This window comes from Ciconia boyciana, chromosome 1 (assembly GCF_034638445.1).
Source record: "Ciconia boyciana chromosome 1, ASM3463844v1, whole genome shotgun sequence".
Classification (NCBI taxonomy): Eukaryota; Metazoa; Chordata; class Aves; order Ciconiiformes; family Ciconiidae; genus Ciconia; species Ciconia boyciana.
Window position 1 is genome coordinate 67190361 of NC_132934.1, and position 26730 is coordinate 67217090.

At 38.8% G+C, this 26730-nt stretch overlaps 1 protein-coding gene across 9 annotated transcripts in view; it reads right to left on the reverse strand.

Annotated features, from left to right (window-relative positions):
- Window positions 1-26730, reverse strand: part of BICD1 (BICD cargo adaptor 1) — a 274792-nt gene that overhangs the window by 80372 nt on the left and 167690 nt on the right. For 3 of the 9 annotated variants that reach the window (XM_072872458.1, XM_072872422.1, XM_072872418.1), the window contains exons 9-10: window positions 17500-17575; window positions 5073-10892 (exon numbers count right to left, since the gene is read on the reverse strand). The exons of 1 other annotated variant lie outside the window; for it this stretch is intronic. In XM_072872458.1, coding sequence (XP_072728559.1) covers window positions 10805-10892; window positions 17500-17575 — 164 coding nt within the window. In that variant the 3' untranslated portion in view covers window positions 5073-10804. Of the gene's footprint in view, window positions 1-5072; window positions 10893-17499; window positions 17576-26730 lie in introns of those variants that run through there. 5 more of the 9 variants (XM_072872449.1, XM_072872441.1, XM_072872413.1 and 2 more) reach the window with 3 other exon arrangements.

Sequence of the window (26730 nt, forward strand, 5' to 3'; positions counted from 1 at the left end):
GCTGGTGGTGGGCTGTGCCCTAGCCACCATCTCTTCCGGGCCTTGCAGCTTCTCCCTTTTTCTCAGAGGGGCCCGTGCCTGCAGAGGTGATGTGAAAGTTGGCAGTGATTCCTGGGGAAAAGATGACAGCTTGTGTGGAAGGAGCTGGCGGCTGCTATGAGCTGTTCCTCTGGTGTGCTCCCTACGTGGGGTTCACAAGCTCTGGGAAGGGCTGCAGCCGGGAGCAGAAGCTCTGTCTGCATGGAAATGTGTGACCATGAAACGAGTGCTCTTTGCCGTTGCTTTGTATTTATTCCCAATGCTTAGCCTCAGCTCTGCTCTCTTTTGTCGGTGCTATGACGTGTGGGATCGTACTTTGTTTAAAGAGCCGTGGACTGCTAAGGTGCTGTATACATTAAATATTAGCCATTGTCTCTCTAGGAATGCTTGCCTAAACAGTAAAGCAAAATGTTTTGGTTCTCTCCTTAGCAAATCAACACCTGGAGAGCAATTGGCTGGTAAAACACGTTGTGAAAAGAAGGGCATGATTATTACTTCCAGCTCTGGAAGAGAATATACAGATCTCAATACTGCAATACTCCCTTAACTTTGTTTCTTCTCCTTATTGTAAAAACCAAGCTGTCAGGTACTTAAGATTGCTTCTAATGAGGCATATGGTGCATGCACAGGAGTTTCAGCATGCTTCTCAATAATTTATAGCGACTTAAAACAAAGGGACTTCAAAGCTGTTGCTGCATTTGCAGACTCCTCTAAGTTAGCTTCCTCCACCCTTGTTTTCCTTCATTCTGTTCTGCATTTCACAGGCTCCCTTGGATCTTTTGGGGCTGAAAAGTGATTATTTGGAGCAAAGGCTGTGAAAAGGATATAAATGGTGCTCCTGTTCCACTTAAACTCTCTCTTGTATCCCGAATCTCAAAAATAGCATTCCATTCATATTTATAATTTTTAAAATGTATTTTAACCTCCAGAGATCTAACATTGTCTAATTGTGGAACTCTGTACTTCAAGCAAGCTTTACAGCATACATCTGAGGCTTTATGCACTGCAAATGGCTGTAACTTTAGCACGCTGAAATGTGCCATGCTTTTATATTCAAGCATAAATAATGTTAAGCATAGCTGCATAGATGAGGGGTCTAAAACTTCAGAAACTCCAGAATCTTAATTTGGCTCTGTCACGGATTTAGATTCATGATTTTTGAACACAGTCTTTAAAAGGATGCACTCACTTTAAAGGAAACCCAAGTTCTCTACCAGAAAAAGAACATCTATGTTTTACTGAGCTAACATTGTTGGGGGAGTAAAAGTTTTCCCATGTTTAGGCAGTGTTTTCATCTTGGGCCTAGTGAGTCAAATTGCCTTTTTGGTTTACAGGCCTGGCACACAGTCAGAAGGAGGACATAGGGCTGAGGAAATTAAAAGCAGAAAGTGGACGTTAAACCTCAGCTATTTATAGTGAGCATCTATTAATACCAAGCAGTGGAGAAATAGGGAACAAGCTCTGAACCAACTCAAGCACTCGAGCAATGCAGGTTCTGGAGCAGGGTATGTACCACATGGACTGAATGACTCGCCTTGCTGAGAGCACCTGGCTACCACATCTAAAACCACTTTGGTATTCCAGTGTGTGCAGGGTGGATGTACGTGGAGAGGTGAAGGGTGACATGTAAAGAAACTTGGCTCACTTTGTTGAGTGTTGATGTTTTCCCATCAAACAGTCTCAATTTGTCTATCTGTAGGTGAGAGATAACAGTACCCATTTTGCAAGGATGTTTCGGGAATGAATTAATATGCATAGAGTGCTCTGAAGATAAAGAGCTACTTTGCATTTGGCTTAGATAAGAAAAACCTTTGAAAGCAGTGGTGGCTTCACAGAGGCATTTTCTTTTTAAGTAATGTAGGACTTTGAGATTGCTGGTATTTTTATGCGGTGGATTTATGTAAGTTCTAATTTTACGTTTTGCATGGCTGAAGTTGAGTCACAAGCTGGTCACAAAAGCACTTGTCAGTCACATCTTCAAATTGCACGAGATACTCCATTTATTCCACAGTTCTGTCATCTGCTCCACACAGGTGAATGCCCAACATCCAGATGGAGCCCACTAAAGTCTGAGGAGCTTTGCTCCAACCCAGGGATTTCTTTAAATCAAATTTCAAAAGAACGAACTGAATGGCAGGTCCATTAACTCAGGTCAAAGCAAGTTTCCCATCCAACTATGAATGACATGGGTCAAACCCCACCTGATTCTAAAGTAATTTCCCTGGTCTAGGGCCTGATGGTAGCATCCGTATAGCCATAAAGGACAGCTGCCGCTTCATCTTAGAGCACTAACAAGCTGTATCGCTATAGAAAGAGCTACCTTGGATGGATCAGCACTGAGCCATCTGAATTTACAGAGGTTGTCTGTCTCCAGCAGAGGTTTCTTATCACTATAGCAAAGCCATTTAGTCTTCTATAGGGGGATAGAAGACCTGTGTGCCATAAGAACAGTAGCTCTTTTTCTCCTGTGATCATAGGCCTTTCCCATCTCCGTGAGGGGGAACAGAATATTGGGCCCACATCCTCTGCATTCAGAATTTGATCTTCAAGGGAGCTCTGTACTCATGTAGCTTTCCATATTACATTCCTAACCTGAGTAAATAGCCTTAGTTTTAATACCTTAACTGATATGACAGCATTGATTAGCAAAAATCAATTTCCTTGACAGAGGTAATCAACACTTAAAAAGATGACAGCCCTCCCCAGGAATCCTATGAATTAATTTAAATGGACACAACTGTCTCATTATTTATTTCCAAAGTTTCCCGTAACTCACTTAAGGGAGATGAAAGGGCTTCTTTCCCCACCTGATATGGAGCTTTCTCACAAATAACATTCTCTCAATCATGTATTATTATAACAATAATTTAAATGTCATTTTTTTTCTCTAAAACTGGCCACCAAACCTTATTCCTGAAGTTAGATGCCTCCAATATGATATGAGAGAATTTATAAATAACAATGAGTGAAATGTGTGTTTTCTAATATACTGCTCTAGTCAAGAAGGAATCATTCTTGCAAAGGTCAATATTTTTACTGGGTTATTAAGCTTCTGCTGAGTTGTCAACTATAGCATTGAGCCTTATTTTTGTGCAAAGTTAGGACTTTCTTCTTTCATTCAGGCAATCACACAAACTTTCCACTGAGCGGAAAGCAGTTGTGCCTGTGCCTTTGGCATACACAAATAGATGAGAGCTGGCTTTATTCCAAATATTTTTTCCCAGGATGCACATAGTTATTATTATCCATTTTAGCTCCATTTTCCCCCCTGTATTTTGTTCTATATATAAAATCTTCTCTTCTATGTTTGTCATTCACAGGCTGCTAGAAGATGTGGATGTCAGGCCCTTTGATATGGCCCTCTTCATAATTAGTACCTCTGTTCTTATTATGGGTCTCATGAAATCTAGGTTTCAACATTGTTCAAAAATATGCAGTAATTTTTTGTGCTCAACCTGAGCTGCTAGTGGCCTGTCAGTGTTTTATGGTGTTAAGAGAGTCAAACTATGGCTCCTGCTGCCTTTAGGTATACCTGGGAGTGCTCTGCATTTCTCTAAGCGTAACTGCAGGATTTATCAAGGGAGGTATCCAGAAACAAAGATTTGCAGTGGCAGTCACTGTAAACTTTAGCTTCGGGATCTTTTCCATTATGATCTGGCATATTTCTATAGGAAAACCAATAGCTCATTTGTCAGAAATTACCTCCTGCTCCAGAACAAGGGAGATATTACGCAGACATTTTCTTTGGAAACAAAATATATATTTTTGGAGGTTTTTTTTTCTTTGTTTTAATCCAGACTATTGCAGCAACCTTACTCATACCATTGCGTCTCAGAGAGCTGCACAGGACCAGCTGAAGGGAGGAGACAGAGGAAGGGGAAGGAGCAATAAGGGTTAGAAGTTTCTCAAATCAACTTTGCCATGAGAACATCCACACAAGGGGCAACCCTCTGTGAAACTGCTATCAAAACAAATACGCTGAGGAAGAAAAGTCTGCTCTCCACTTTTTTACTTCTCAGGAACTCTTTTAGTTTAAAATTGAAGAGGAGGAACACCCAGTGTAAGAAAATTCTATCCTGAGCAGTCACACTTCTGCTAAAATGACCACGCGACACTGTTGCTGCAGGCACTTCTGCAATGAACACAGATAAGGTGGGAGACCTCCCCCTGCTAGATGAGAAAAAGGAAAAAAATAGTGAAGTGGGAAGAACTTAGACAAGTAACAGACCTTGAACTGCATTTCTGTCACCATGCGCAAATCCTATTACTATCCAAAGCACCTCGCCAGCCAGCCAAAAACAAGGACAGCCCTCCAATAGTTCCTATTGAGTCAAACATCACAGCAGGCTTGGAGGCACAATCCTTCCCCCAGGCTCTTCCCTTTCCGCGGCCCGTTTCTAAAAGCTGGACATTTGCTACCCCTCAGAGACTCTGCCAGCGGTGAGGTTCACCGGAGGGGCTGCAGCAGCCGCCTGCCTGCCAGGGCCATACTCCTGGACCACTGCGGGACTGGCTGCTGAGGGAGGATTCTGACCCCCTTGCTGTCAGAGCAAGGCTCTTCCACAGGGGATAAAAGACGTTTCTTACTTTAAAAAGCAGGTATGGTACGCTGTACTGTACACAGCACTCCCAAGACAATTTTATGCTGACTTCAGCTCTTCCTTTGCTTCCACATCCCCTGAGGTTGGAGATTTGCATCTTACAAAGCATTCTTGTACTGAGGCTTTATGCAGATGTTGCAGTATTTCAGAGATTGCTCAGATCTGTTGGAAACAGTATATGGGGAATCAGTCTTTTAGTGTCTTCCTCAATCTCAGAAAACAGAGGAAGCATCTTTGCTTTAATTCTGATTCCCTTTTCCTTTAATGTTGATTTCCCTTCTCAGTTTCCTGTCTGATACCTTTTAAACTTACAATTATGGACCTTTAAGAACTAAATAAATGCAAAAGTATAAGCCAAGCCAACACACTGCAAAGTGACTTAAATAGAAGTAGACCAGACAGCATGGAATTAAATGAACAAAAATGGCCAGTTTATTCACTGGAACAGTTATGCATTACACTGTAATTTTAATTGCAACATAAAGATGTAAGAATCAGTATATTGGCTTCTTTTAATTATTTTCTTCAGCACTAGAGTGTTTTTCCCAACCATTTGACTGCATGATCATATTACACATGTACAAGCACAGACTTTATGAATCCCTCACAAGGCATTAATCTAGGATTGTCTACAAGGACAAGGAAGAGTTAACATGGGAATTACCTCAATTTTAAAAACAAATGATGCATTTTTGGAAACAAGAATTATTTAACTTTTTTGCTTTTAGCATAAAGTAGCAACAAGAAGAGTTTCCAATATTCAGTCTTTAGCAAATGAACATATATACTTTTATATTCTTCATCATCTAGAAACACTCCATCATTTAACCCCAAGAAGGCAGGACAACATAATGTCAATTCAACATAGGAGTAGCTGAGTTATTACAGCAGTAAACATACAGTATACAAATTTGTGTTTGTCACAAACTCCACCAATGTTAAAACTCTTTTGAAAGGAACACAGCAATCTGTATGGTTCATTAGATACAGAACATCATGCAAATGGAAACATTCAATAGATTACAAAAGTCACAAAACATCAGTTTTCTTTTTTTTTTAAATTACAAAGGATCAAGTTAATTAACCCTTTAACAGTCAAACCACAGGGCTGAAAATCAATAGGGCAATAACTAATAAAATGGACTTAGTTTATCCACTGGCATAGCACACATAGCCATATCTGTGAACAGGAGAAAAAAAAAAAAAGCTAGATTACTCTTATTTCTTCTTCATAGCTGATAAAATAACAACTCAGCTAGCAAGCCAGTCTACTTAAAACTTTTATCAATCGCTTGTGTTTACTGATTTCCAAAATATTCTTGAAATCCAATAACCATATAATCAATAAAAACTTTTAAACTCAGTTTACTAATGCTGAGAAAAAACATACACTCTTCTCCACTCTTTCTTTTACAGCAAATCATTATAATCAAAACAAATACAGAGCTTTGTAGAAAGATATTTTTGAAACACAAGGCCCTATCACCCAGAGTCTGCCCGCACATTAACTCCAGTCATGGAATATAGGATTTTTTCCTTTACCTTTTGTCAGTTTGTCACTTGGTTACCATTAGATTTCAGAAAGGGGATTTTCAAGAACTCCACAGGAAACAGATTAAAAACCAATAAGGATTTAAGCTGTGCACCTCCAAATGAAAGATACAGACTCTCTGTGATAGTCCTCTTGCCTTTCTAGCAAGAGGAATATGCAGATCGCACAAGAAATAAGAATTTTCTAGCTTAGTTATGGATATGGAAAAGCTACACGATGTTAAGAATCTCATGCACGCATTTTACATTGCATATTTAGATGCATTTGTGCCTGAAGGCGAAAGGCAATTGCTTTTCTGTTTCTTTTCCACAGGATGCTTAATTATACTAAAAAAAACCCTTAATGGCTAAAAACGTCTGAATATTGTATATCCCTTTCAGACTCACTGCACACACAGCAAAAGAAAACTGAAGAAAAGTGATGACTGGAATTTTTAAGGAGGTAACTGTAGCAATTAGCATACTTCAAAGGTGAAACTTCAGTGCCTGCCATTCTCAAATGAAGATTTCCGAAGTACAAAAGAAAGAAATGTACTGTAACCTCAGTGGATATGCATCTTCCGCCAAAGAAAGGAACAGACCTCAGAAGGGCTGATATAATCTGTACCTTATGATGATGATCAATCCAGCTATAGTGGAACTGGTAGCAAAACTACTGACTTTGGCATTGCACGCTGAACAATAAGGTTGGTATCAACATAAGGGCCCAGATTTGTGGGTGTCATTGCCAGTGTGATAAGGACCGGGTCATATTTTACTAACAGCTTACTTAAGTATTTCCAATATAACTATCATGAGCAGCCTTCATAGGTGAGGTCATATTTCATAAGTGAGGTTATATTTCATAACATCATCCCCTTTCTGTTCACACTTAAATATGGCAAATGGCTTGAACAAGTTCACAATTTTTTAAAATAAAAAATAAACTGAAAGTCATCTTGGCATTAAAACTTGCAGCGTTATTTACAGTTTCATTCTATGAACCCTACTGTATAGCTATGATTACATTAATTTACTGTGAAAAATGTGGATGGAGAAAGCACAGAGATGCCAACCTGTCAATCAGATCAATCAGAAAGAATATCACGATTGCCTCCATCTAGAAGGCAGAAACTTCTATACGATTAGCATGAAAAATGGTAATATTTCCTCTTTCCATAAAACCTCCATTTATCTTCTGACTGATAGAAAATATATTTTCCATACTATTACATTTTACAATGTATTTATTCATCTTTGTCTCCCTTATATTTGATTTTTTTTTTCCTTTTCGTTTTTTCCCCACACATTTCCTATAAACTGAATTTCCAGAAGTGGATCATTTCACTGAACAAGGAATATTTTTTCACTACATCCGAAAATAAAACACAAACTAAACTGCCCCAGAACTGAATAGGCTATTCCAAATCCAAAGAAATTTCAAGGCCATCATAGAGAACAAAAGCTGTGTTTCTGATACAAAAGTCAGAGTAGGATTTGAATTGCTTCCTTCCTGCGTAGGCCACATTTCAGCATTTCTGAGTATACTCAACCGTTACAAATATCTGTATAATTTTTTCTTAATCTTTAAAAATCAGAATAGATATCAACACATCATAAATTAATTTGAAATGGGCAAAATATAATATTATGCAACCCTTAAAAAACCAGGCTTTTGTTTCTCGTTTTGTCTGTGTGTAAATATTTCCTACAAAATCTCTCACAAAGTTGTATGTTATCAATCACTATATAATAAAGAAGAGTTTATCACCTCAAGTTCAAGATATGTATTTTATTTTGTACTGGCAACTGACAAAAATTGTCCCAGGGACCTACACAGTTTTATAACTTACAATGCAATAACTACAGCCATGTATACATTTAAGTTGGTTTGTTTCTAGTTCTCTTACATTTCCAACACTTCAGTTTTATTACATATAAAAAAATGTAAATTGAATACTTAGAAATGAAGAATTTAAAGCTTAAGAGAATTAAAAAAAAATTAATAAACCCATTTATTTCTATAAAACGGGGCCACAATTTCTACACCATTGGATGCTGTTTCGTAACTCTTGATCCACATAGACATACCAGTACAATCTTTCAACTTCCCAAAGTTGCTCTGCAAATCACAACTGAAAACAAATATGTTTCTAAACAACTGTTCTGATACAACATTTTTTCCAATAAATTCGTATCTATATAGAAAGGAAATGTATTTAACTGAATTTCTGTTTAACTTAAATTCAGGGAAAATGCATTTGATTTGGATATGAAAATAGGAAAAACTATTCCAAGTGAAGCCTGCAGTAACTGTATGCAAAGTGCAATGCAAATTCTTTTTCTTTTTAACATATATAACAGTAGGTGTCTGTTGGACGCAGACGTGGCCACTGTGTGATACTCATACGCCAGTCTGACAAGGTCAGGAATTCTGAGATGCTTTTTGAAGACAGCATTTGCCTCAGACAAAATGTTTGTTTTTGTTTTTTTTTTTAAATAAAAATCAAAATAGCAGCTAATCTCAGTATCAGACAGTATGATAGAGCCAAACAAGTTTTTACTTGACTTTTCTATGACAAGACAACACGTAGGTTAAGTATGATACTGAACAGCGATGTAAATGTATACGAGAAGAATCATGCGAACTGCATGGAAACCGAAGTTGAAACACTGCCGAGTGTTGTCTGTTTGATCTGATCAGAATTGGATAGCAGTTTGTTCCCATTTTCTCCACCTCTGACTCTGAATGTTTTGTTACAATAGCTCAGCTGCTTTGCCAAGGTTACACAACATACACTGTTGATGACATAGAGTATTTCTATTTACAGCACCTTCGTTACTGGTACTATGGTAGTAATGATTTGTTAGGCACACTGAGTGGTCACCGATTCTTTCCTCTGCTGATGTTTTGCGTATCATAACATTTGGTAAGCACTGTTACTAATAGAAGAGTGACGTCATTTTCTCAGATTCAGGCAGAATATGAAAGAATTATTCCAACCACACCTGCAGCAATTTTTGTTCCCCAGCTGCTGTGTACCTTAGGCTGTACTCTGATTCCTGCTTCTAGATCATATGTCTGCTGCAGAGAAGGAATAAAGACATCTGGAAGTATCTAAGACTTTCTTCTGTAAATAAATTAAGGCCACCTGACAAAGCAAGGAGTCTGCTAGTTACCAACAAGTAGGCAGGTAGGCAGTACTGCAGACTTCTTTTCTAGCTGATGACCAGATGGGAAGCGCATAGATGCTGAACCACGACCCCCTACTTAGCCACTTGCCTTGCTGTCAGGTACTGTGCAAAATAAATTCCTCTATCCTTGATTTTGTTCTGAAACTCACTACTTTTTAAGAAAAAACCCAGACTTACTCAGCTTTTACAGGAAAGAATCTTTAACTAGGAGCACTGTGCACTGTTGCGATAGAGTCTGCGTAGCGTAGATCACCTGAGTATTTGTCATAAACTGACATGAGCTAAGGTTCTGTGTCTGTTGATTTTTTGGCAAGGAAAAAATGCACTACAGAAAAGTCCTACTAACTTTGATCCACACCATTAACCCTACCTGCATGAGTTTTTTCACCACAGAATACTTCACACAAAATGCATACGACTTCGCCATTCATACTAGCCTTTCCCGGTAAGGCCTCAAACTAGTATCCTGAATATGGGAGTGGGAGGAAAGAATGTTTTTAATTAGCACACAACTTTTTACTTGTTTTAGATTTTCTTTCTCAGATACCAAATAGAAAGTAACCCCAAAAAAGAGCACCAATTCATCTACTTGTCTGAAATGCAAAAATATAATTACGATGCAAGCAAACAACTGAAAACAAATCAATACGTCATCCTTTCATCTCCTTCTTAGGCTTAATAATTATCTTTCAGTGAAGAGCTAGAACAAAACCAGAAGCTAGTGTAATAAGAATTAAAAAAAACAAGTGCATAAACAATATCAGTGCAGCAGCAAAATGTACAGTCATTGTTAACATTCCAATTCAACCCATTTCCAACGTTTTTGTGCAATAAAAATTGGCCATATGCTGGCCAATGCAACAAGCCTCTTAATATTAAACACAGTCATTCTTCACTTAAGCTATTTCTGCTTGTTTTTAAAAAATAAAATCAATTAAATACAACTAAAAAAAAAAAAAAGACTGTATTTTATAAACACAAAATTCTGGTGCAAATAAAGTAAGAAATAAATAGCACACCCTTAATGACAAAAGGAAATTTGAACTGGTTCCTATGGCTGAACTTAGAGGATGTGAGGGTAGGATTTTTGTAATATACTTTTTTTAATATTGGCTTAAGTCTCTCATTATTTCAGAGGTAAAGCCAAGCAGCTGGGAGGAACATTTTTGTCGAGATGTTAAATTTCACTACACTTTAGTTGTGACAGCAAAGTTTGAATACAATCAGAGGAACCATAAAAAGTCTTCTTGATAGGTTGGGCTCTGTGCTTTGTGTTCTTCTTCTCAACCTTCCCTCAGTCGCCAGAGCAGGGGATATGAATCCAGACTTGTCAACGCAGCAACAAGGCAGGATTGTCTACCCGCTTGCTGGGAACAACCCCAACCTTTGTTTCGTGAACTCCACTCTGTTTGCATTTTCTCTTACGTTGCATATGAAGATTAAGGGTAAGGAGGAGGCTTAGAGAGACAGTTGAGAGGGGCACACTGAGAGCTGGAATGTGGCTGCTCTTCTGGAAGAGCATTAGGACTGAAAATTAAAAAGAAAAGAGAAAAAGGGCTTAAAATACATAATTTTTTACATGCAGGTAAACAGTACAGGGCTGGAAACAAACTTTAAAAGGAGATGAAGCCTCATCTATAAATCTGTAACCTCAGATACACAGTATACATAAAGAAAATCCTCAGTGCGCACACATTCAGTGACACCTGGATGCATACATGAAATGCCACAGATATCCTGCTTGCCAGTTCATGTAGGCGATTGCTGTTTGCACGCTCTGATGAAAAATGCTGTGTGGAGAAATGAATGCATGTGCGAAACGGAGGAGCAAATTTGAAGGACAAAAAACAGGTGCCATCTTTAAGTGAACATTAAAGATTTTTGATATGCAACCGATTAACTGTTCGAAATGAAGGACAGTGCCAGTCTGGAAATCAGGTTTCATCACTTTGTGAAAATGTGATCTCTTACTCAATGTGACCTATTTACTAGTACATGTGTACAAATACGGTGTAACCTTCCTCATCAGGCAACATAAGCATTACATATTTTGTAATTAACACTTCCAAAGGGTGGAAGGCTTTGTGTTTCGTTTTCTTTTGGTTTTGTGCTGTTTGAATCCTCTTCAATTCTGTCACATACTTTTGTCATTTGACTGTTTTTCATATACAATTTGTCTGATAACAGCATTCACCCCTTAAGCCTCTAAATGTGCATTTATAGTGTGCACTGTCGTATAGTGCAGAGAGGTCTGAACCAGCTTTCCGCAAACCAGGTGGGGCTGGAGTAGCAGCCCAGCAGTGGCAGCACAAAGATAAGGGGCAGCTAACACAAACATACCCCACTTCTTGTGCAGAGTTCCAGGGTGCTCCTGCTAGAAAAACTTCAGATACTCAGGTTTGCTCATTTAAAGGCAGCTCAGCAATCTATGCTAGACTGCAGTAGGCAATGCAGATACAGCTTAAGCGAGTCCTGTATGATTCCTCAGCCTTGGCCTGTCCTGTTTTAAAAGGGTAAACTTCAGCTCATCTAGCTACGTGACAGCCATTAAACTTTCAAGAAAAGCATGTGGCAAAACAAGATACCAAAACAGAATGCAAGTAAATACAATTTTACTTGCATTTTTCTGGGTAAACAGTTCTTTAGTGTTTCTGGGAAGAGTTTTTTTCCTAATGCTTCAAATGTTCTACAGTCTTGAAGTTATTCCAAGCTCAACAGCGTGATATATGATGCAGCACAATCATTTATGTCCCTGTCTTAAAGAAAATTTGCCTTTTCCATTTTCCTTCTTTAGAAACCGTGCTGTTACATATTATCTCTGCAGCACAGACTATTGGAATGTTGGCTGAAGGAATGCAATTAGTCTATCGCTGGAAATGAATCAATTTGAAATGCCAGAGGTATTTGAAAATCTGCCGCTGGAAATGCCAGTGGTACTGAAAATGTCTGTAGTTCCACATATAGCATTTACTTAGGGAAACAAAGAAGTGACATTGCGCTTGCTTGAAGACAGAAACAAGCGTGCACCATCACCATTAAGAAAGCAGATGGCAATGTCCACATTTTCAAATCAGAGAAACCTAGGAGACTATGACCACAAATCCACAGGTATTACAGTTCAGCAGGAGCTACAGTCCTTGCACCTCTGGGCTTATTTGAAGATCATAGACTTGCATGTCTTATGTTAGATTCCGTTTCACATTAATGCTCCTGAAGATGAGTTTCCTGATTGCAAAATGGCTGGTGAGAGTGGGTGTCCTGGTTTAGAAACTCAGGACCTCACAAGCTTTGCTTTGTGCTCAGCTGAGTAGGTCAGTCCCAAAGTGTTTAGTGTTACAGACTATGACTCAGTTTACACTAGATTTAGTCTAACCCTAAGCACCTAGGCATAAATATTTAATCTAAAATATTTTCTTGAAGCTTAGTAGTTGGACTTGTTTAATCAAACACTCTGAGAAAACACCCAAACCTGTCTTCTCTAAGTAATTCTTTCCATGGCTGTAACTATCCTTTTCTTCTGCCATATTCTGCCACATACAGATGCAGACACAGCATCTAAAGAGGGATTCGAGTGAGATCTTTCCACTCGAATGAGTCTGTGTCAGGAGTGACTGCAGATGGACCCAAAAGGTCTGCATTTACTTTCAAACTTATCCACTCATCAAGAGCCAGCTCCTGCCTTCAGCACCTCCTAAGTTTTCAAGATAGGCTTAAGAGAAGCACTAGTCTTAAGTCCTTCAGAGAAATAAAAGCGAATTAGTACTTTAACATCACATTTGGGAAAGACAAACAAGGAGGTGGTCATGCTACCCTGCAAAGACTGCCTTACTCTCCTCCCTTGCTGCCCCATTTATTTTTTCAGAGGACTTCTGCAATTGTCAGAAGGGAACAGAAACTCGACAGACATTTTCCTTGCTCATGAGCAGAGATGTGTTTGTCTTTTAGGGCTTCCTTCCCAACTTTAAAAATAAGCAACACAAGATGTTTGTGCTCTGACGGAGAGGACTGGTGAGGAAATGGTCATAGTTAAGACTAGTTATGTACAGCAAAGGCCTAGAACAGGACCTCTTTGAGACACATGAGATTCTCCTCTACGCAAACATGCACAACCATCATAATGTTTTGGCATGACCTTCGGTATCAAGTCAGCCCTGACTGCAAATACTGTAATACAAATTATCCCAGACTGAACTCAGATTAGGAAGCACTGTGCTTAGAATTACATTCGTTTTCTTTTCATGGTAATTGTGTTGCTTCTCACTTTGAAATGCAAGCACACTTCTATGCACAGAAGAAATATAGAAATTTGTCTCACCATTCCCCTTTCAACCAATACTAAATATTAGGGACATTAGTTAGAGAAAAACAATTACAAGGCTATCAAGCACCTTTGCAGCAACATATATACACCAATCACTTGCAGTCCCAGTAGATTTGAATCTTATCCTACCACTCTACTCTTATACCATCCTCTCCAGAAACACAATACATCCAGTTCATTAATGCAGATTACTGTAGCAGCATATAAACAAAAATTACATCAGAATCGGCAAGTGACACATGGCATGCAGTGTGCTTTTTATGGCGGTATAGGTGATCGTGGCAGCAGGTCCTGGAGCTGAGCCATCAGGCATATTGACAGTCACGTGCAGTAGAGGATGGCAGGTGAGATTAATGACACGAAGCAATAGAGAGACATGGAAGAACCTGAAGCTGTTGACTATTAACTGAGAACAAGGAAGAACATTGTTACATTCCCCCCATGGGATATGTGCAGCTTTTAAAACATTTGGGTTTAATAGACATTTTTGTAAACCTCGCTTTAAAGGCTGGTATCATTTGGGGATCTATTAATTCAGTTGATGAATAAGGTCTGTGTCATTTTTTGTGTTAGTATTATTGTCTGTTTTTAAGCAGCGCTTTTTTTCCCCAGCACTCAAAATGCTAATCGTGTATTTCTAAAATCAATTGGAAAATAGCATGCAAAGCCCTTCAGCGTTAGTAAGTACTCTGTTCTCTGTCTTAAAGATGCCATTCGCATGCAATATTGTCTGGCATTGATTGTAACTGTAACAAATCAGCAATGGAAAATATAAACAGACCAGTGATATTTTCAGAATGCAACCATTTTGCATGCAGTAATATTTTACCTTATTTTTAATTTATTTCCTATTTTATATGAAATAAAAGCATTATTTCTTATTAAAAATTAACAATTTCATTTGCAGTATCAGGTTTTTGGGGTTTGTTTTTATTAATAGATAACTGGGGTCTAGAGTTTGGCCTCTGATAATGAAAATGAGGTTTTCACTGCATTCAACAGAAACATGAATATGATCCAGAGACAGACCCTCTTTTTAATATTGGATGATGGCAATATTTAAGTCTTGTCCAATATTTTAGTCTAGTCCATCAGACAGGTTGCTAGGAAGGGTGAACATCATCCAGTAATTTTCAGGGTAGGCCTAGATTTGGTTGCTTGCCCCATACTCCTGGACCTACAAATTGAGGTGACGCATGGAAGGCAGAGCGAGACTTTCATGCATTGTTGCATCAGTTTACTTAGAAAAATCTCTTAAGAAAAGTTCTCACAGATTCTCCAGATCCGGTTCCAGTTGAAATATGCAGACTTAAGCAAAAAGACAGACAGATGTATAGCTAAAATAAATTGACTAGATGTGTCCTGGAGTTTCATTTGGCTTGAATCTGTTCATAGCTTATCCAGGGAGGTTCACCAAAACCTATGCACTGGAATCACAATTACTAGAAAATCCAGAGTTACACAAGTCCCACTTAAAATTCAGTATAGATAGTGGATGAGGGAAAACTCTCTGTATTTGATGTTAAAGTTCAGAGTGAATCTATCTGTGTTATGGTCAGGCGTATTAAGTTGTTTGAACATGATTAGACATATTGAAGGATGCAGAAAACATCTGTGTGAATTAAAAGTCTTAACAAGCTATTGTTTAATCCTGGGTGAAATGCCACTGAGAGATCACATTACTGCAAGAGTAATGTTAGAGACTTAAAAACCAAGCATACCTCTTTCTTAAAATGGGTGACTTCAGGGCTGGCACAGCTTTAATCTGCCTCATCAGAGGCAGATTTCAATCATCACATGATTGAAAGCATGTGTGCCATACCAGGAGGGACTATCAGAGGATGAGGAAGGGCAGTACAAGCTCCTGTCTTCCTCCTCTGCTGGATTTAGAAAATCTGAACCTCAGTAAATCTAACTGGTTCTTTAAATGCTTTCAAATTTTATTCCAGATTTCAATTACTTTATTTAAAGCACTCTACAACTTATGCCATCATGCTGACTTGCTTTAAATCTGTTGTTACGCTTCACTTGCTTTACAAGACTGTGCAGCTATGTGGCAGGGACAAGCAAGGCAACAGTGTTCATGTATCAAAAATAGTGTGTTGTTTTCACTTCACCAGAAGAATATCAATCCAGCTGTAAAAACCAATAGTCATTTGAAAGTCAACAGTTAGCTAACTATACAGGCTTGTGTTGTTTGTGGGATGACTGATCTGAATTTTTGAAAATATTAACCATATTTTTAATTATCATCGTTTCCTGTATTGGTTTGATTTGGATTGGGTTTTGATTTGGAAACATGGCAAGAAAACACTTCCAGTTCTGGTTGTAGCTAATGAGGTCTTCCTCACTGAGGAATAATTCAGGGACAAACCAGAAAACCCTGAGACACTCCTTTGGACCTTATCCCTTTCTGTAGGTTTGTTTGCAGAACAAGGCAATGCTTGCAGGCAAACGTATAGCAGTAGCAGATCAGGTAGGTCTGCCATTCTGAGAAGAATATTTAAAATTGCAGGAGCAATTGTTTGTTAGCATTTAGAGAGGGATGGTGTTAGAGCATGTTCTCCACCAGGGGAGTAGCTCTGGAAGGAACAGAATAGGCTTTGGTTTTGTGATGGTAAATTAAATAGGGTTAAAATAAGACTTGTTGACATTAAACCTCTGTATAACCAAACCACCTAATGATATCCTCAAATTGTTGTAACATCTAGACTATAGCACAAACCACTTCACAGGGATTTTAAGGCTTTTAAATGGAACTAGTAACTTTTTTCAGTGTGCTGTAAAACTCCAAACTGCAAACCAGTAAATGGTACTTAATAGTTATAACCAACTTTCACCAACTTCCCAGGCAAATTTTTGAAGTACCTTTATATAGTAAGGAAGTTAATAATACTTCCACTTCATAGGCAATAAGAGAGAGGCACAAATGAAGCGGCTGCTCCAAGGCCACCGAGAGACCCCCTGTGACTCGCAGAATTAGTGCTCAGCAGTGCCAGACGTGGAGTCTGAAAGCTGTACCACAGCCATTCCCCAGTGGGCATCACTGCAGACTTCCACGCACGTGAAGTTTAGCACTGCATGGGAAATAGCTGCATTATATGTAGCGCTATAGATCAGCTTGGTCACTACAGAGCAGGCTAAGGTCTAAAAATAATGTAACCTGTTTCAAATGAGGGAGTATAGTCATAAGTGAATGTATGCCCAGAATATACCGGGAACTGTTAAGAAAAGTATTGCAATCTCTTTTTGCTTAGGTTGGTTTTTGTGCCTCGATTAACTCAGCTGTCTCAGAAGCATGATTTGGCCTTTGCACCACCTACGAGCAAGGACACCAGGAGTTTACTTTTAACAAGATTAAGATCTGACTGCAGTGGGACTGAGTTTCCACGTCAGGGAGAGCTTTCTCAGAAGTGTCTGCTAAAATCTCACAAGTGCCTTTAAAATACTGCCTTACAAAAAGAGAAGCCTACACCTACCCCTAAAATTAGAAGTCCCCCATTTATGTAAATTTATCTAGCAACAAAATAAAATCATTACCATTTTGGCATCACTGAGGAACTGTTGGCATAAAAAGACCGAATGAGGACTGCAAGATCCAACTTTGCATTCTTTTCCATATTTTTGTAAGTGTGTGAATGCTGTGATTCATGTTTGTCCTGTCAACTGCAGAAATTATCACTGTTCCTCAAGTTGTTAAAAGTTTACTGTTAGTGGAGAATTGCAGTGAAGAGCTTTTGTATAAGGAAGAGGAGGGGGGTTGCAGATGTGCATGCAGCTATATGCAAAGAGAAAAGAGTTAGTTAAGTTTACCTGACAGTCTGGCAATCTGGCCCCCTGGCTAGTTGTGAGCCGTGTGGCGGTATGGAGGCAGCAGGCTGCTGACAATCTACAAGAAACTGATAAATTAGACATATATACAGAGAGATTACAGAGCAAGGGGTTAGTAACAGTAATACACAGGGTACGCATTTGATGGAGAGATTTAGTGAGGAATGTGTTCTTGGTTCCTTATCTGACAGAAACACCTTTTTTTCTGATAGTAACAGCATTAGTTGTTGCCTTTTTTCTTTTCACAAGAAGCAGTGAAGACATTTTTGTTTGTCTTCCCTTAGCATTGGCAAATTTTTGTTTAAACAGACAGCAATAGTGGGCCATATTCAGGATCTGGGTTTAAACCTTTGTACTCATTGTTCTTCTGCTGGTGAAGAAGTTGTTTTGCTTGCATCTAATATAAAGAGTGTCAATAAAGCTACTCAAAATTTCTCCAGAGAACTTACATCCATATAACAACATCTACAGATGCCATCTCATTATGGTCTTTGAGAAAAAGCTTGCAAGAAAGTCTTTGCAACTTCTAAATAGTGCTTATGAGACTGTTTGTTGTAGGGAAAAGGGAGAAATTGATACAGATGGTTTTCACTGTTCTGTCTAGATTATTTTATCAGTTCTCTGCCAAAGCACTTTCCACATTAATTAATCACTTGCAAAGCTGTACTCTAGTTCTTAATTTATTAAATAACTGTAAAGCCAAATAATCCTTTGTTGCTATGATTTTACTGTGACATTTGGTATATGAAAACAGCTTTAAACTCAGTAATACTTGTGGGACTTAAGAAAAGTAGTTGAACAAGACAACCCTGCTTTCTACCTCACTAGTTTCTACCAAGATTTCCAGATCTCAAGATTTGCCAATTTTCCCTGCAGCGGTCTGGCCTTTCATTCCACAGCCCGTGTGATTCAGATTGTCAGACAACAGAGTCATCAGGCTCCTTTCAAACATTAAAATCTATGGGTGAAATTCTGACCATCTGGAAAACTACTGGATATTACTTTTTGTCTCCAGCAGGGTTTGGAGATCTGTCATCCCCTCTGCTTCAACTTGATTCTCAACCTGACTCTTCAGTGGAAAGGAGTTACTTTCCCCCAAACCTTAAAAATGAGATGACTAGACTTCATGTACTTGTAAAGAATTTGATTTTTTTTTTTTTTTCAGTTGGCTGCTACTTAAAGCTCAAGACCATTAATCATTTCTCTTTACAATGTGGATGTTTTCCAAAACCCACTTCTATTCTTTGTCCCAATCAAGTGGAAGAACGTGTAAGTAATTTGCTGTCAAGAGTCTTCAGGTGACATCAGGTACAATGCAGAGCAACACACCTTCCTAGCAACACTGAGCATCATATGCAGTATCCTAACGTTTCCTTTTCATACAAGCCCAGAGTGTTTCTCCCTACTTCCTATGAAGAGCTGTGCTGACCTCCAGTGGGTGGAAGCAAGTGTACCCAGATGACTAGTTTCTTACTGCTTCAGCCAAGATGAGAGGGTTTGGGCCCTATTTTCAAGTGCACAGGTATCTACATGAGAAAAATACCTGCACAGTTAGTGCTGACGCCATTGTGTCAGGAAGCAGAAATGGAGTAAGAAAGGATACTGTGCCATTCTTTCATATGCCAGGATGGTCACTACAGTCCTCAGTATGTCTTTTAGCAGAGGAGTGCAAGAGTTTGCAATGTTTTGAGCCGTGAACAGAAGGGTCTGTCATTTCAGCACAAAGCTCAATTAAAAGAAAAGGTGCCTGGGGAGACAGACAGAGCAGGCTAACTGCAGACAGGAAATGATTGTAAAAAAACAAAAATCAATGTCTTGTTCTAAACAAACTAGTTTGCAGAAGTCCAAAGCAAAGTCATCCCTGGCAGCTTATAGAAGGTAGTCAGTAAGAAAAGGAATACAGAACAGAATGCTGTGTGATGAAAAGGTGCAGACAGGTTTCATAAATACAGAAGAAATTGTTCTGACAGGCTTTGCCAGAACAACGCAAATGCCCGATTTATGATCCTATTCTAATATCTCGAACATCCTGCAAATACTTTATGATGCCTCTTCATCTGCTAGATTTGGCAGAATGCATGAATAGAGAGCCAGATTCTGCAAGCATTATGCAACCTGGATAATAACTATTCAATGTGAGCAAACTCCCTCGACTGTTGTTTCACATGAAACAACAGTTCTGCCTGGTGTCAGCAATGCTCACACAATCTGGCTCACACTCACTTACATCAGTACCATATCTGGTGATCCACATGACTTAAAATGGCTGAATCGTCCTCCTACATCCTCCAGGAGAGAAGTTTTTGAGGATTATGCTAGGAAAGAGCTAAGCAGAATGCATATGGCTTACATATACGCATTTCAAATTCAAAGGAGCTCTTATCTACTTATGTCCAAGTAGCTGTGCCAGAGCTAACTTTATTCCTTATATATTTAATCCTTTTAAGTATTTTGGAGGGTTTATAACCTTATTCTCTAATGCCATGCCAGTCATAAACACAATGTAACAAGAAGTAATTTTAAAGGTGAAAATTAGAAGCCAGCATTCAGTTCTTCCCTTCTATTAAGGACTCCTGCCTGTATCAAATTTGTTTCTGAAATACTCTGTTGAAGGTTAAAAGTTTCAAAGATGCCTTTACTGATTCTGTGGTCAATGTCACATACCATAAAGACAAGGAAAGAAAGACACGCTCTCTTTTACTAAAAAACAAAAACAAGTAAAAGAAAATTAAAAGTTACATTGGAAGAGGCCTGTTCGCAGTATTTTTCAAATCTCAGGGAGTGTCAGTCAAGCTACATAGTGAAAGTTTGCTATTTGTGTAGAAGACACTTGGGAACCAGACACAGATTACACTTTCTGGTGTGTCTTCAGAGAACATGACCAACAAAATTATTAATAAAGTTATTAAATACAGACTATCTTACTTCTCCATCATCTCCAGCTGCTGTGAAGAAATAAACTACTAGGGGCAGGGGGTGGGCTGGCTGAGCTCTTAAGAGCCCTTTAACAATTCTATGAACCTATAACCTATAACAAATGCAGTTCAGTGACCATTTCACCCACAAAAGGCAAAGAGGAGCTATTGTACACGTCAGTTTTCACTGAATTCAGCAGGATTTGAGTCTGTACAGAGTCTGTGGCAGTATCAGACAACATACACCACTGCATCTGTTGGAGCTCTGAGGCTTGACTCATGCTATACATTAGGCCTGTTCCGATTTTCCAGTTCTTAACATTTTAGCCATTTGCTGGCAATGGTGGTGTAAAGGGCTCAGAGGTTTCCTCTCACAGATTAGCCAGTGCTGATTTTCCTTTGGAATCTAATGCCCAGTCCTAATGGGGCTAATCAGCTCCTGATGTAAGAGCATTAAAAATGCCAAGCTCAGAGAAGCTACATCTGCTCATATGAGGACTGAATGCGCTGCTATAAATTATCTGCCGAGAGCAAATCTCACCAAAAAGTATTTTCCTGTACTTCCCTTCGGCTCGGCCACAAAAACAACGCATTTCCCTCATGTCACAAGGTGTGCTCTGCCCTCCAGTCTGTGAACTGTGCGACTCCAATCAACCCAGGCCTGCTTAACTGGGTTATTAGCGTCCAGGAGATGGGCATGCCTTCTGTTGATATCAGCAATGTCCTCAGCGAAAATCCTACGTGCAAGCATTTTCAGTCTCACCTGCTCAGGACCCAGCATACTGCAATGGAACATTTCAGCACATTTTGACACTCAGTAAATTACTAATCTCTACACAGTGCTGTTGAAGACCAAGACTAGTAAGAATCCCAAGATAAGCATTGGGGATGCTGTGAATCAGTAACTGACATATAACATACTTTTAACTGTGTCTAGTTCAGTTAATCAAGAGCTTTTTTCTCTTATCTGAAAGGGTAAAACTGAGAGTCAAACAACAAACCAATCAAACATTTCTTACAGGTACTGTTAAATATTTCGTATTTCTGATAAGAAAAACATTGGGAAAAATCTGTTCCCAATAAAAGAAAAGCTCTCAATAAATGCTTATGACAAACTGAGAGATTGAGACTTTTTCAGTCTTTTAAAACAAACTCTCCTTAGCATCCCATTGACCACTCCAGGCCAACAGAAAGTCCTTCTTTCCTAGCTAAAAGTTTTCAAGTGATCTCACTTTGTGTCATGCTACCCAATGTCAACTGAACTTGCTCCATAAAGTTTGAGGAATTTGATAACATGTCTATGAAGATGTTATTGACAATTTACTTGAAAAGAGAAGCTGTCTCCATTTATATGGTAATGAATTGTTTTCTTCCCCAAGATGTCAATTTAATGGGAAAGAATGAATGGTTAGCATGAGTCAAAAGTATTGGGCAAAGAACAAATCAGTAGTCTTCTCATTGTGCAGAGGCAGAAACACGTTGCATCACACAGCAAGTCCTACAAAGACAATAAATCAATGCTCTTTACTCAAAGGTGGGGAAGAAGGAAAATTTCCAAATCCAAAAGACAAATGTGAGATGTGAAGAAGAACAGGGCAGAGGTTACTAAAACACTCGCCCACCTGCTGAGTTGAGATCTGTAGAGATGCTTTCAAACTGTAATCTGACAGGATGAGAAAAGTCCCAAAACTGTTTATGTCCAGGGGAGATGGGGACATAAGTTTATACTATTATTTGACTAGTTGGTTTCACTTATAATTTATCTCTGTTTTTCTAATGGATGCCAAGAAAACTTTGACCTTCCTCAAGGCCAAGAGGAACTTTAAGTGGTAATGGTTATCGCAAAGAACAGCTGGTGAGAGGACAGCTGTGGCTTACCTTAGGAAAAAAGCATGAACAATGGTACAGGTCAAAGATTAGAAGAGTCTCTCCCTTCTCCTGCTTCCGGGGTCAGTTTGGGTCTGGAAATAACGCAGTCACCCCTGCCCTATGCACAGCCCCAGCTGGTCAGTCTGCCAGCTGCAAACCGGGTGCAGCTCTGCATTTCTGCAGGCTGTCCCTGGAAGGAGAGGACTATGGTGGAGCACCCACATGGAGCCTGGCTGGCCTTATTAACCCCAGCTCTCTCAAAGCAGGATTGACTTGGGTTGTCCTGGCTTGGGAGCAAAAGGAGCAGTGCCAAGGGACTCAGCTATGGTACAGAGCCATTGCACAGCTCTGTGAGAGCCAGCCCTGTTCTGGCACAGCTAGCATGCAGACAGCCTAATAAACTTCACCAGGTGCAAGTTAGCTCCTGCACAGACATTTTCCAGTATCCAGATTCTCTGGGTTTTCCCACTGTCTGAGTTTTACCTCTGCTCCTATTAAACTGAATAATGGATTGTTGATTGGAGATAGACAAATTTATCAACCAAGTATCAGTTTTGGCTTACTTCACAGAAAAGCTGATCTTAAAAATATGAAATTTTTATGTGAAGTCTTGCAAATACCCAGGTAACTCATACCTTAAGCTTGCTATTCCAAGAAACTTGGTGTCTTAGATTACTGTTGGTTGCAGATGTTTCAACAACAATGAATTCTTCCCCTACTTATTTCTTAGTCTTCTCAAAAATTATTTGAAGAATAAAGGTTAAGAGACTTGAGCATGCTGCTGAACTCCCATTCACACACAGAGCTGAAGGCATCAGCAATATCTACATATTGCACTACGATGCAATAGGCCAGCAGTAGGACGCATCTAAAATCCTCATCTCCTGCCATCTCCACATGTCCACTCTTTTTTTTGCAAAGGTGGCCCAGGAATGTCCCACTGTTTCTACACTCCCAAACTTCTGACAGGCCTCCTTCTGCTCCTCCTCCTCTCAGATCTCTACCTTCAGGACAAGGTCAGACAGAGTAAACATAACAGAGGGACTTCTGCTAAATGCTTCTCAGGAGTAAGAGCAGGTGATTGAGCTTATTGGAACAGGTAGGGTATTTACTTGCTATTTTCTTATAGCATTTAGAGAAACGCTGTCTTTGCGTCTTCCACAAACCAACTCATGGAGCATCACTAACAACTTCACGCACTACCTGACAGACACGATTTAGTAGGTCACTGATTCAGTGGTTTTCCAGAACACATCAAGTTTCTTGGCTGTGCCCTAGTGAGTTCTTTCATTATGCAACAGCTATGCTACATGCAGTGGTTTTCCCCCTTATTTCCTTATTTTGCATAACTTGATTTCTACTTTCTTTTTAGACCTGAATTACCCCCAACCTAGAGAGCTGTTTCCCCATCAGTCCATGTGCTTCAGTGGTACTGTAAGCCCACAGTACAGTGATAAAGCTATATCCCAGCCTTGCCCGTTGCTGTAGCTCATATTAAGAACAATTTTTAAAAAAGAAATAATACCTAGTCATTAGCAAAATTAGTGAAATGCATTTCTCTCCAATTACACCCTAAGAACATTAAGAGGTTTCTTGTCAGCTCTGTAGGCTTTTTCACATTTTCTATATCATGATGTATTTATGTTATTTCTCAAATGGTTTCTGTGAATGCTTTAAATAATTCCTCATTAAATCTACTGAGAAGCTAAATAATGGGTTAGTAAAATAGCAGAAATGGAAATGGTAGAAGCTGAAAATACATATTCAGTTCCTTTTATACACAGTTCATATAAAGCACATTTAGAAAGGTCTGATGTTTCATGAAATACTTACTCACTAAAAGACACACACATTTTAAACATTTCAGAAGAGGAAAAGAAAGGTCTTAAAAATACAGAAATCATCACATTTCTGTCTTGTTGGTTACCCATCTTTCATGGAAACCTAAGTGTCTAGGATACATTTCAGATGGCCCCAAATATGTCCAAACCAAAAATACTTGCACTATTTTACGGGTAAAGAAGGGCCTGATCCAAAACTTGAAGTCAGTGGGAACGGTAACTTTAGTAGGCTTTGGAAGAAACAACGTAAGATAAGCTTTCATAGCCCTAAAAAATGCAGACAGGTAGATACTTACAATTAGGGATACTAGTCTTGATTAAAGAATTGCTGGTGAGCTTACTCCATACATCACAACATCCCAAGGAACTGCTCTGTTAGAGAGCTAAAATATCAGCATGTCTAATTTAGACAGAGACTCACTTCAGCTTTGCCTATTTTATGAGATGAGAAGCACAATATTGAATATTCCTGTATATTTGATGGTAAAAATCAGTAAGTCATGAAACCACATTAAACCTTGTCGTAAAAGAAGATAAAGACAGATGGCTTTTGTTACCAACATTGTCCAGATATTTCAATAGCTGTTTTAGTTAATTGATAAGACTGGATTCCAAAGCCCAAAATTTTCATAGAAAGCAACAAATAACTGGTAACACACCTTAAAGATACGATGTGTCACCTGCATACCTGTTTAGTTAGAAACAACCAGAAGTCTAATAATATTTTACTGGAGAATTTCAACAAATGATGCTAATATTAACCATTCCATCCAGCAATGATGTAATAACTTAGATACAGAGAGAAAAACTGTCAATAGCCTTTTAATGAAAATATACAACAGTAAGGCATGGATTCACTGCAATCTTTTTTTTTGTTTTTTAATGTTTTAACAAACAGATTGGGGCTTCTATTAAAAAGAGGTTTTATTTTGGAAATGCTTTCTTTATATAGTGAAAAATACAGACTAGAAATTAAATGAAACTTGTAGAACTGCAGTGAATTCATGCCATAATAGCTAAATAATATTGAAGTAGCTAAATTATATTGATCAGCATGAAATGTGTGGTTTGGTCTCATCAGTGATAACTGGGAAGCTAAACGCAAGAGAGGAAAAGCATAGAGCGAAAAGGTCCTGTTCACAGTGGCACCAAGAGGTAAAAGTACATTTAGCCAGCTGACTTCTTCATCAGTTACAGCCAACTAATGTCCTTGGCAAGGATACTGTTCTTCAAATTCAAAATGGCCTCCACAAGGACAATGTACCATGCTTGAAATGGCATAAATATGTAATGCTCATTAAGCTTAGTTAAATGAGCATATCAGATGCAGGACATGGCCCCGAGAGCAGGAAGATATATACATATATCTGTATATATGCACTAATACCGCTCATTAAACAATGAACACATATATACACAAATATGGCATGTTTACAAAACCCACAGAAAAATAGAACAATGCAGAACAAAAAGTGAACACAGATAATAAGTTGTTAACGACTGAATTATCCTTTTTGTGAAGAGCAGCACGTTCAGGTAAAAAAGCCTACACTTGATTTCAAAAGACCCTGCTAAAAACACATAAAATCCATTTTTCATGGAGAGCAGAGACAGAATATCACATGAGTCTTGTGATAGCCAGTAGCCTGCCTGATTACACAAGCTCAGAGACATCTTGCAGGTACAGGATCACCATCAACACAAGTACATTCTCAGCAGATAAAAATACAACATATTCATAGCCGAGGACTCGGAAGAATCATCCACAGATCTCTAATTAGGCAAAGGGCAATTTGCATTCGGACTGTAAATTTGCATTGTCAGAATACAGTTGTGGGTTTTTTAAAAAAATAATGGTTCTGAAGAACTTTCATGCTCCAGCTGCTTCGCATTGCTTGGATGAAGCAAATCAAACTTACCTGACTGAACAATCAGAGCAGACTAGCAGACTAGCCTGACTAGTTAAATATTATATGGCTGCATATCTTATTTAGTAGTGGTGGCTCAGTTAACCACCTACCTTGCTTTTCAAGAATAAACTCTTTCACTTAAGGTACAGATAAATCCATACTGGTCATGAACTAGAATTCAGAATAAAGTTCTTTTAACACAAAATCAGCATAGAAAGAAGTATCTAGATCCTAGTCATCTTGATTTTCCTTTTCATTAATCTATAAAATTCCTTCACAAACGAGAAGTAAGAAATATTTAAAACTGTTCACTGGGTGACCTGAGCAATCATAAAGATCTACAGAGCACCCTCCTGGCAAAATTCAGGTCTGAGCTGATAGTGTTCCTCAAAGGACTTCTTCCACAATCATTTTTAAAAGAAGCTGTGCTTTCCTCCATGTTCAGATTTCTAACAGTCCTGCGGTTTCAAAATTGAGAAGTCCATAAAAAAAGCAAAGTTGAGGTACTGAAGTAATGCCTATAACAGCAAGGTTTAGAAACCTGTGAGGAGCTTTCTGACATTGGTACTTAAGCTCAAAAGCAAAGCTGGAGCTATTTTTGGCAAAATATTCCTAAACAAACAAAAAACGTGCACAGCTGAAGACCTTGAACTTAAACGCTTTTCACCACACAATGAA